At 34.6% G+C, this 12,484-nt stretch overlaps 1 protein-coding gene across 1 annotated transcript in view; it reads right to left on the reverse strand.

Annotated features, from left to right (window-relative positions):
- The window catches only part of HIVEP1 (HIVEP zinc finger 1), a 184,455-nt gene that overhangs the window by 56,870 nt on the left and 115,101 nt on the right, over nucleotides 1-12,484 (reverse strand). The window contains exon 3 of the mRNA XM_051974025.1: nucleotides 3,056-8,970. Within this exon, the coding sequence (XP_051829985.1) occupies nucleotides 3,056-8,970 (5,915 nt within the window). The remainder of the gene's footprint in view (nucleotides 1-3,055; nucleotides 8,971-12,484) is intronic.

Here is a 12,484-nt window from a genome sequence, read left to right on the forward strand (position 1 = left end):
TCTGAGTCAGAGAAGCAAGACAAAGAGAAATTCCCCAGAAAGGGAAAGGATGTTTAGGGAAGTAATATGAAAAAGAAAATGGGTGGCCTAGACACGGACACTTATCACCTCTTAAATTGAAAAACTTAAGAACATAGGGAATGATATCAAGGAACTTTGGAATGTAAATAAGGAAAAGTGCTTCAGTAAGAAAGAGGGAAAAGGAGACTTTTGATAGGAAAGCAGTTCAACTAAATATTCCTCCCAGGAAACCTCTAGAAACTACTTCTGCTACAAATCCTTCTGTAGATAATAATATATTTGAATGATAAATTGTTTTCTTGAATATAACAATAAATTTTAAAAGATGCTTTTTAAAAGAAGGCTGAGGCAACTAGGTGGCATATAGAATCTGAAGCTAGGCCAGAAGCCAGAAAGACCCAAGTTCAAATCCAGCCTCAGATACTTTTTAATTGTTGTGATCTTTTGCAAGTCACTTAACCATTTTGTGCCTCAGTTTCCTGAATTGCAAAGTGGGGATCACAAACAATAGCAATTACCTCACAAGGTTGTTATGAAGATTACATGAAATTACAAGTGTAAAGTGCTCTAGTGCCTGGCACATAGTTGGTGCTTAATGCTTATTCTCCCTAAAAAAAAAAGGATGATGATTTTAGAAAAATAATTTCACAATGCAAAATGAGCTTTGAAGGGAAGTTATTAAAAAAAACATCTATGGAGTGTAGGCAAGCCTATCCTATGAACTGCTTACATATTCTGTTTATTGCACACAAAAAAAATTTAAAAATGGGGAAAATGTTAATTTATTTTCACTGCTCAGAAAATAATAAATTTGCACACATATGATCAATAGATCATTAGAATCATTACTTTAGAAATGGAATGGATCTGAAAGGCTTTCCATTTCAATCTTTCACCTAAGCTCTATTCTTTCTCATTTTATGGATGAGTAAATTGGGGTCCAGAAATATTCAGTGATTTAATTAAGATCACATTTATGGCAAATAATAAGAGATGGAATTTGAATTGACGTTCTCTAACAACAATTGTTCTTTCCACTGGACTGCTCTGCTTCTTTTGTGTTTGTGAGTGTATGAAAGTGTGTGTTTCTGAATCTTTGATACCAGTTAACTCTGCAGCAAGTCACTAACAATTATTAAAAATCTTTTAAAATGTTTGGGGGCAAGACAGAGCACGATTTCAGGTATGTGCTTTCCAACAAAGGAGATCAGCAATTGCCCTGAAACTCCCCTTCAAAGAATTATCGAGGAGGCACTAAGAGAATAAGTGATTTGTCTATGGTCATACCAATGATATATTTCAAAGGTAGAGTGCTTGAAAACTCTAAGGCTACCTCTATCCATGTTTTTTTTTTTTTTTTTTTTTTTTTTTACTAACTCCCAATTTGGAATGGCTGACTTTACCATTCTCTTTTTTTTCATAATTTTTTTAAAGAAAAAATAAATCAGGAATTCACACTCTTTGATCAAATTTTTTAAAAAAAGTTTCTTAATCTTCAGTTTATAGTTCTACCCACTGAATCATATTGTTGAATATAAGAGAGATATATACCTATCTTTAAACTAAAAACATACAAGAAATAGAGCTATTAAAGATGTCTTTCAATTTTCATATCTTCAGAGTTGAAATTATTGTTCTTGAAGTATGAATGACAGCAAGAAAACAGTCTCCTCTCCACAAGGGAAATATTGAAAGAAAAAAAATACAGTATATTCATGATGGACAATTTTCTAGATGCTATCATAACTATTCTCTCCACAAAACAAATCATATAAATTCACTTCAGTTAGAAAACAACAAAAAAAATTATAAAGTAGATTTCCTAAAAAATGCAAAATCAACCAAAAAAAAATCAATTTGAAGTAATGCATAGTTAGAATTCAATTCTATACATGTATTTTTTTAAGCCTTGCTACTGATAACTCAACAGTTAGAGAAATCGTTTTTAAAAATGACAGATACAAAATAAAAGATATACAAATTCTCTCAAAGAATCCATCCTACAGTTTTGTTCTGCCATGTCCTTACTCCTATATCTCTCAGTTTCATATTTGTTACTAACAATTTTACTAAGTTATTCAACACTAGCTCAAGATTAAAGTCAAATATGCAACAATAGCAGCAAAAACCCTATATAAATAAAAACTTGAAACCGTCTTACTTTGATAGGGAGTATCTTTAAAGTATTCTGCTTAATGAAGGAAGAATTCTAAAGGGAAATGACCTGTAGCTAAGCTGAGAAGTCCTCATACTTTGTCCTTTTAAATTATATTCTATGAAAACTCCAAAACTCAAGATTTTCATGAACTTTTTCTGTTGTCCATCATAACTATCATATTAGTATGTCTTCCTCATACTGTCTGTTAAATTTAGGTTTTCTTTCATCTTCTTTTCTTTCTATAAGCTTTGTCTTCTTTCCTCCTATAGATTACACCATTATATGAATGATTTCCCAAATCTTTAGATTTCCTTTCCCAAACTCCAAATTCACACTTCCAGAAGTTCTGCTTGAAAGTCCAACCAGCACTAATCTGAACTCACCAAGTGTTACTTGCTGTCTTTCTCCTTTATTGATCCTATCGATTCCTCCCTATGGCTATGCTATTTATAGTGACAGAATCAAACAGTGACCATAGGCTTGAAACCTGAATTACCTTTTACTACATCTTGAACTTCACAAGCACATATCCAGTTACCAAGCTGTGGATTTTACTTCCATAATGTCTCTTACTTGTGCTATTCTATTAGTACTACTCAAGTTTGTCTTTAATATGATTCACTGGATTAAGATAATGGTTCTTCAAGTTATCAGTGTCAGAAAATATAAGAAAAAGGATATATTGAATATTTGTGGTTACTTAATACAGTACATTTTGATAAATATTAACCTTTTTGCTTAAATAATTATTTGTTAATTAGGACAAATCTCAGTAGTTTAAACAAAAATAAATTATTTTCCAATTAAATATGTTAGACGTACAAAGACAATCTTATTATTATGAACTTTTTAAGAAAATAATTACATGTCAAGTACCTTGCTTAAGTTGTTTTTCCATTTGCTTGAATAGACTAGTACATCTGATTTGGAATGAGAAGTTATTGCTTGACTATACAGAGATTTTCCAAACTTCTGTTTTGAATTAAGGAGAGAAAGTGCAACTTTTGTAGGCAAACCAAGTGGATTTGGATTACTGGAACTAATATTCCACACTGAATATGCTGAAGTTTTTTGGTCATTTTGAGGCAAATGTAACGGTTTCCGTTTTACAAGGTAACACCATGTGAAACTTGTTGTAGTCTTTAGACTTGGAAAGGATAACTGGTGTATATCTCCTGAATGAAATGATGTAGACGTTATCTCCTGAATACTCATTTTGTTACATTTATTTTTAACCACTGGAGAATTCCTTTCTTGGTTACTGTTTTTCAAAGGAGAAATTTGAATATTTTCTGGAGAAGATATAGGTGATACTTTAGCTGCAAGACTTAAAGATATAGAAGCCTTACTGTTTTCTACTTCTGGCAATTCTTTTATATGTCCTACAATTTCAGATTTCAAATTTCCTGAAGAGGTCCTGCCCAATAAACCAGCTGTCAAACCAGCAGAGTCACTTCTATTTCCACATTGTGGAATAGTTTCGTGATCCAGAACACCTTCAACGGGCTCTATAGTACAAACCTGTCTCACCAAAACAGGCTTCTTGTGTTTATTAGAATCACTAATTTTCATGTTTAACAGTTGTAATGATCTAATGTCTGTTATACAAACAGCACCATTTTCATCTTTAGCTCGCTTCTGTTGTTTTTCCATGGCAATATCTAAGCTATTGGCTGGGGAAAGCATTCTTTTACTTGAAGCTGATGCTTCTGAGTGAGGAAAAAGACCACTGACAGGGATTTTCTGAATTATAGTCAAAGATTCCGATGGTGACAAATTGTGACCTATCTCAGAAAACACATTTTGATTAACAAGTTGTTTTTGTGGGTTTGGCAAAGCATTCTGGGGATCCTGATGAGATTTTGGCTTCAGAATTGCACTTTCTGAAGTTGGCACTGTAACCATATTTGTCTTGCAAACTGGTTGATTTGATTGATCCTGGGTTACTAAAATTTGTGGAAGGGATGTAACTGTAGCAAGACTATAAGGTGGTACATTATTGTGAAGATGAACAGGAACTACAAAAGGTGTTATCTTCTGTAACTGACTGCACAAATGTCCAGGTTTTAGAGGTGGCAAAGTGCAAGAACTAGATGTACTAGGTATTTTTAAAGAAGTCATACTTTGATCCACACTAACTAGATTTGGATGAACTTGATTTGACAAGGTATTTATGGAATTTGAGCATGACTGACTTGAATGCAGAGTTTTAAAATGAAGTTGATACTTTGGAGCAAAGCAATCCTCACTTTCAGAAGATAAGCATGTGGTAGAGACAGTATCTGATTTTTTATCTTGTGTTGTCACTTCAAAAGACGTTTGTACATTTTGGTGTTCAGGGGTCAGATAAATTTGGTTTGTTAGGTTGGTATCTAAAAGGTGCTGTGGATTTATAGAAACAGAATTTGAGATTACTGGCTCCAAGTCCTTAACTTGAATCTGGGGAAACAATGAGTTTGAAGCAAGGTCATTTAAAGATTTACTAGAGATCTGAGATTTATGAAATGTCACTGTGGTTACATCTGATACAAGAGTATTAGGAAAAGATGATGGCATTACAGGAGGCAGATGACTATCTGGAGCAATGTTCAGAGATATTTGACGTACAAGAGGTCCCCTCCTCCTTTCTAAAAGAGGAACATGTCCTGTAATTCCAATGCCAGTAGGAGGCTTCAAAGTCTGTACCTCCACAAGTGGAATAGATTTGGATGGAGATGTGTTTCCACAGTCAAAAGATTTACTCCTAAAGTCAGAGACCTCCATAGATGGCTGTGTGCAATTAATCTGTTCTGAAGCAGCTCGTCTCATTTCACGGTAAGGAGTTCCTGGCACACTCAGCATTTGTGAGCCAGCTGGAATCATAAGGAGCTCTGATTTATTTATACTTTCAATTTTGGAGGTATTTTCAATTTTAGAAACTTCCTCTATGTCTAAAGAAGCTGAGAAACTTGAAGTATGTGATAAACTGCTCTCCCTACTTAAGCTCCTAGAAAGGGTAGAATCAAAGCTTGATTCGGCAGAGGAATGTTCCATCTCAGCTAGACGGATTCTTTTCTTTTTGGGTGGCAGTTTCTCAGTTGGCAATTTTGCTAAAGTTTCACTCCGTTGCGGCCAATTAAACTTTTCTGTTTTTTCTTGATCAATATTTTGGATTTCATGGTCACGATCTGGTTCTTCTGTGACCAATATTTCAGGGACTTGTATATTAGGTTGGCGAACTAGTCTTGATTGTATTAGGAGATTTCTTTCATTTGAAACCACTCTAGGACTTTCTTGAAATTCTACTCTAGATGAATCTGACAACACAAGTTGGGGATGGCAAACAGCACTTCCAGGAGTATATCCATCCTCTTGAATAATTCTAATTGTTTTCAAAGGCCCATGCTTTATTGATCTTTTACATTCTTGAAAAGAAATTGGGGAGCTCCTTTCAAAAGGTTCAGATTTTTCAAAGGAAGTAGATTTGCTTAATGAATTGGTATGTTGTATAACTGAAATTCCAGTCCCTTGTCTTTTCAGATCTAACTTTTCCTGGGTAACTGAATTTATTTTCTTTTCTATAATGGAAGAAACTTTGGGTTCAATAATCTGTTCTGTGTTCCTTGTAACAAGTTGAATTTGAGATTTTTGCAATGTTATATAACCAGACTGTTTTCCACTAGTGTCAACATTATGTTTAGACAAACCAGTACTTCCTGAAATATTCTGACACTGAATGCCTTCTAAAATTTTTGAAGCAATTCCACTTTCATTTTGCTGAAGCTCATCATCATCTCCAACACTTTTCATTTTCCTTCTTTTTCTTATCTGGGGTGTCTGTTCCCAGACTCCAGATGAACCAGCCATTCTATAATGCAAGATTGGAGGTTGTATATTACCAGATGCTGAACTGTGCTCAGTTTCTCGTATCGCTACCTTTGTTTTTGGTCCATGTAACTCCGAACAGTAAAACTTCTTGTGATTTTCAAAATTTTCCAGTTTCCTATATCTGTTTCGACAAGTTTCACACTCAAACATTGTTCCTCGGCCTTGATGGGATTTCTTTTTTTCCAAATTTGATCCTTGTGCAGATGACTTACTTCTTGGCAATAAAGTTTCATTAGAAACATTACATCCAAGATAGCTTTCATCTGAAGACTGTGTTGTTCCAAGAACATGATTTTCATTTAAAGAAGAATCTTCTATTGCTGTCTGTCTAACAAGAGTACGAGGATGTCCACTTTGCTGTCCTGAAGAATTAGGTCCTGATACAAAGACATCATCATAAAAAGAACCAATTTTATCATCAAATGATTGACTTCCTCTTAGTGGATGAGGTGGTGGTATTATATTTGCAGGTACAGCTGAATAACCTGTAGTAGGCATAGAATTACTTCTTGTTATAGGTAAACAGTCAAGGGAAGGTACAGACAAAAGAAAAACTTGTTTAGATTTCTCAGTAGGTGTGAAAGGGGACTTTGGTATATCAGAACTTGAACTAGTTCTCCTTCCCATGGGTTTTAGGTCAAACTGGAAAGAATCTTTAAATATATATGATTTTGGTGAATCTATACTGCCTCGTCGAGAGAGAGAGGTTCTTCTTGGTTTCACACTATCTAGCTGCTTATCATCTACCAAGGCTTCATTATCTGATATTAATTTTGATATGCGTTCTTCCAGTGTTTTTGTTGCCATTGGTGGCCGCATTAGACTAGATAAAATCAATGCTTTTTCCCCAGAGGCTGCCTGTGCAGTAGAAGATGGTGCTGTACTGACAGGAATTGTATAAGGTCCATTATTTTTATGTGAATCTTTTTCGGTGGTGGATAATACTCGTACAAAGGGAGGAGGTGGACTCATTGTCTGATCAGTACTTTCAGAGCGTGAAAAGTAACCTGAATCTGTGCTTCCCAAACTTCTAGGGCTCAGCAAATGCTTTCCTTGTTGCTCTTGGGAACAATCAGTAGCCTGTTGTCTTTGTAGTTGTGCATGTATTGGTCCAACATGAGATTCTTGCTTTTCTTCCAATTGTGTGACATCCCCTTTCTGGTAGGGTTTATCATCAGTCTCTAAGCAAGAGACATAGTCTAAATTTGACTTTGTGTTTGTAACTTGAATGTCCCTTGGCTTTTGTATATTAGAAAGTTCAGGAGTGGAATCTGTAACTTTTGGACTTTCAGCTCTTAAAGGGGAAATATTCGCTGGGTGAACTACTACTTTAGGTAGTGCTGTTCTTCCTTGTAATTCTGAAGATTTTTCCTGTAGTGAAAAGTCACCTAATACATGATCTGGATTGGTTGAAATAGAACTTGATTTCTGTAAAGTTTCAGAATTTGATATAATTTTCATTATTTGTGTAGATTCCAATTCTATGGAACCTTGGTCATCTTGTCTTTCATCAGCAGTACCTTCATCATCACTTTCACCACTTTCTTCAACATCTGAATGAATAGTAAGTGCTTTAGCTGATTCATGTGATAAGAATAAGCCACTTGAATCTGGCTGTAAGACAAGTCCCAGTTTGATAGCATGTGCATGAGATTTTTTGTGCTTATATAAGTTGCTTTTAGTCTTAAATGAAAATCCACAAGTTACACAAGGATAGGGCCTTTCTCCAGTATGGGAGCGGATATGCTTTAAAAGAACACTAGGTTTTGCACAAGCTCTACTGCAATATTCACATATATATTTTCCTTGCTTTTTGGGCTTCTGATCTTTCAAAATTAGATTATACATTTGTTCAACACTGTGATTAACAATGGAAGCAACTTGAGCTGAATTATACATTGGGGCTATAGGTAATTGTGTGGAATTGGTTGGACTTACTGATATTGGTGAAGAAGAATCCACTGGATGGTTCTGAGCAATAACCTGAGATACATTAGAAAGTGGGGTATGATTTATAGAGGAAGTCACCGCTATATTGTATACATGTGGGATTTGTAGAGCATCTTGACTTTGCTGATGTGTAAGTGATCTAGTAAAACCTGGACATACTGAAAGCTGATCATGTTGGCTAGATTTAGAAACAAATTGCTCATGTATAGTTTGTGAAGGAGAAACCGACTGAATTGGTGCTTGTTCATTCTTGCCAGCAGCAGACACATGTACAGTTTGTAGGGTACAAGGAGCAACCTGTGAATCAGGAACAAATTCTTGGTGTGACAAAGAGTGATTTGGAGCACTCTGACTGTTTTTTAGTTTAGAAGGAGATTGTGTAACTTTATTTGGTCTCAGTTTTTCTACCTTTATAGCACAGGAAGGCCCCTTTTGTGATAAGGTACTCAGCTCTGGCTCCATGGCTTTCAATAAGACATCAAATGCAGTGCTTGTATATGAAGATGAAGTAGTACTACAATTAAAAGTAATACATTCGCTGTTGTCAGTCTTAGTCACACTTGACATAGAACTAGAAACACATTGTTCAGCAGACAAATTGAGCTCTCCTGAATCAGAGCCTTCTGATCTCCACTTGCGTAACTCCAAGGAATGCTGGGATAAAGACAACTTCTTTGGGGGTACTGATGTTTCAGCTTTTGAGGTTTTGGTTGTTACTACAGGTGTTTCCCCGTTTTGTTTGGTAAATTGTTTTCCATTTTCTACTGGAAGGTGATTCTCTTCCTTTTGGTATCCTGAAATTCTATGAAGCACATTAAAAGATGGTTCTCCTGTGTTTTCCTTAAGCTTTGTTTGAAGAGGATTTCTCAGGGGTGATTTTGGTATTTTTTTCAGATGATTTTCAGTTACAATCTTTTTCCGTTTCACACCTTTAACTGTGTCTGTTGTTCCTTTAACACCAGTCTCTAAAATGTCTGTGGGGGGGAAATGGAAAAAAAAAGTTTAATTGGAATGACTTTAAAATAGCTTCTATAATAACAACAAACATGAAAAACACAATGGAATTATAAAAAAAATAAAATATGAGTCTAATGCAAATGATACTAGTTCTTATCAAAGTACTTTTATGATATCTGTGAAGAAAAAAGTACTCTGTTAAAGTAATAGTGATTTCCATATTCTTTTTGAATGAACTCACTTATCAATTGAAAAACATGAACACACAACTTAAATAAATATATTTATGAATTACATACATTTGCCACCAGATTAAATTATAAAATGAACATAAAAACTGCTTTTTAGGGATAACATACACATATATATATATATATATATATGTATGTAAAACCTTAGAGAGCCCAAAGATTTTGTATATGTAAAGAGAGACAAAATGACCAGATCTACACTTTAGAAATATCGCATTGATAACTCTGTAGAGAATGGATTAGAAAAGATAATAAGAAAGAATAAAGACTTAAGGTAGGAAGACCAATTAGAAGAGTACTGTAATAAGCCAAGGAGAAGTGATAATGACCTAACCTAAAATGTTGGTTGTATAAGTAGAAAAAAAAAAGACAACAGATTTTGTGGAGAGAGAAATAATAAGATTTGGCAAATGACTAGTATCCAGAATGTAGGATGGAGAGCGAGATGTTGGAGTTGCAAACCTGGATAACTGGAAGGTTGGAGATGCCTTCATTAGTAATAAAGAAATACAGAGGAAGAAGAAAGGTGCAGTAAAGGAGGAAGAGCAGAAGCAGGACAATGGCATAGTAGCTTTGCTGGATGGCTGGACAGGATGTGAAGGTAGAGCATTATTTGGTATCTGGTGCCACCTAGTAGATATAGTAAGCTAAATGGGCTGATATGTTACCTATTTCCTAGATCGAGTTTTAAAGGTTAAGTCAATTTAATTTTCCCAGATATTAAAGGCTTGGATTCTGGAATTCCAAGACACAGACAAATGACTTTATTCACTTATTTAAAAAAAATAACATGCATCTATCTCAAGTGAATGATCTGAAAATATATATATTTTTTAAATCAGCGATGTATTCTGAATTCCTTCTTAAGCCTATTAACCAATCAGTTCAGATTAGCTACTAAATAATTCACTGTGAATCCATGTTTTTGTAAAGTCAGTAATTTTAAAATGCTAATTTATTTCATATTATCCTTCTGTCTTTGTTAGGGAATAAAATGCCTATGCATTACTTCATTAAGTCTTACAACTGCCTTGTGAGGTTAAGCTGCTATCTTCATTATTATGTTTGCTGATGTGTAAGTGATCTAGTAAAACCGGACATACTGGGCTGAAATATAGAGAAGTATACTTGAAAGAGGTATACTTGAAACAAGGTGTTAACTCAATGGAATTGATGAGATAATGATTCTCTAGTTCACATATATCTAGTATGGTATAATGATATAATCATTCTAATTTGATATATAATCCCTCTTGACTGGTTTATGCTCAGTATACTGTAATGATGTAATTGTAATAGAATATTTAAACTGGGGACAAAATCAGACTAGAGGGGAGACTGGTTGAGACTGGCAGATTGGCAGACTGCTGGAGGAGACTGGGGGAGACTGGGTCAGACTATGACAGACACAAACTGTGTAAGAGACAATAAAGACTTTGGATTCTATTCTTGTCCATTCTCGTGGTGTCTATCCTGCTGAGACCAAGGTCCTTCTGGAATACCTCCAGAAAGCTAGCCCAGACCTTAAAATCCCCATTTTGCAAAACAGATAGATGAGGATCAGAGATGTAAAATGACTTCCCCATGAACACAAAGCTAATTAAGGATTCGAGATGGGATTCAAACTCATGTTTCCTGACTTCAGATCCAGCTTTCTTTCTGCAGATATGATAACTTCAAGGAGATATAGCAGAGACTCTCCCAAAACAAATTAGACTTAATAACCACAAATTTCTGATGACTCATTTGGGGACAAATGATGCCCTTTAAAGAACACAGAAAATTTTACCAAGAATATGTGATCATAAGCAAAAACTGAAGATTTTTCATAGAGATTTCATCACCACTGCTGCTTTAATGTAGGGGAGTTAGAAAGAAGATGATTTGGGAAATGAACAACTGGTAAAATAATAGCATCTGATGGGTTTTAGATTTCTATAGTATTGCTTAAAATTTAGAAATAATGAGTTGATCAGAGAAGAAATTCATATTAAAAATGCTGAAAAAGACTTATTTTCCTGATGTCTTGTGAACAAGATCCAAGGGGGCTTTAATTGAAAATGAAGGGAAAGGGCAGAATTTTCCACATAATCTATCTGTCAATCTTGACACCATGGAGAGTAGAAAATAAGAACAGGAAAACATGGGGCCAATAATTCACATAATAAATTACTCAAGAAAAAGGAGCACTTCTCAGCTACACAAATTAAAAAAAAAAAGTTTGGAAAATAAATGCAAGGCAAGGAGGAAAATTTGACTTTGATTACTGAAACTTAGTGGTATGGTAGTCATGACTAGAACATGGCTCTGGATAAATATAATCATTTTTAAAAGCAATAAATGTTTATTAAGCACATACCATGTGCCAGACATTGTATTAAATAGTAGATACACAAAGTCAAAAAAAAAAAAAAAAAGTCAGGACTGTGCCTGTCCTCAAGGGATTTACAGTCTAATGCAGTGGTTCTCAAAGTCTTTTTCTCAGTATCTTTATGGTATTAACAACTATTGAGAATATGTCCAAAGAGTTTTTGTTTATATAGGTTATATAATAGATATTTATCATAAATAGAAAAAAACTAATTTTGAATTTGTAGACCCTCTGAAAGGATTTCAGAGACCTTCCAGGATTCACTGCACCACACTTTGAGAACCACACTTTGAGAACCACTGGTTTAATGTAATGTAATGTAATGGGGGAAGATAACAGAAAAGTAGGGGATGGGGGTGTCCAGGGAAGAGATCCAACATGGTAACAGGAAAAAAGTTAGAGAAATGACAAAATCATACAATCAAGTGAAAAATGAGGAAGAGAAAGTGATGATAAGGTAGAATATCATGGCTGAAAGGCTTTTGCAGGGCTCTCTTGGTGCATATTGGGTAAGTCAAAGAAGTCTTACAGCAGTGAAACCAGTTAAGAAATGAAAAAGGGAGAGACTAGATAAAAGGAATGTGGAGTATCACCGTGTATGAACAAGGTATGTATATTCATGTGAATTGAAACCTTAGGAACCTAAGAGAAAATATGGGGAAGCATATGGAAGATCAGTAGAGGAAGAAAATGAAGAGAGAATGTCATTTGGAAAAAAAGAACAAATTAGATGAGTTTGGGGAAGCAAGCCGTTAACCTGGAATGAAAACAAGACATTGTAATAAAAAAAGTAGGTATTGTATTAAAGGGAGATTATTAATTATCTGAATATCTTCTGGAGATTCTTTTTTTCTCCAGTCTTCTACTCTATTCCAATTCTTTAGCATTAGTCTCAATGATTTTAATGTT

The sequence above is a fragment of the Antechinus flavipes genome, chromosome 1, assembly GCF_016432865.1.
Source record: "Antechinus flavipes isolate AdamAnt ecotype Samford, QLD, Australia chromosome 1, AdamAnt_v2, whole genome shotgun sequence".
Taxonomy (NCBI): domain Eukaryota; kingdom Metazoa; phylum Chordata; class Mammalia; order Dasyuromorphia; family Dasyuridae; genus Antechinus; species Antechinus flavipes.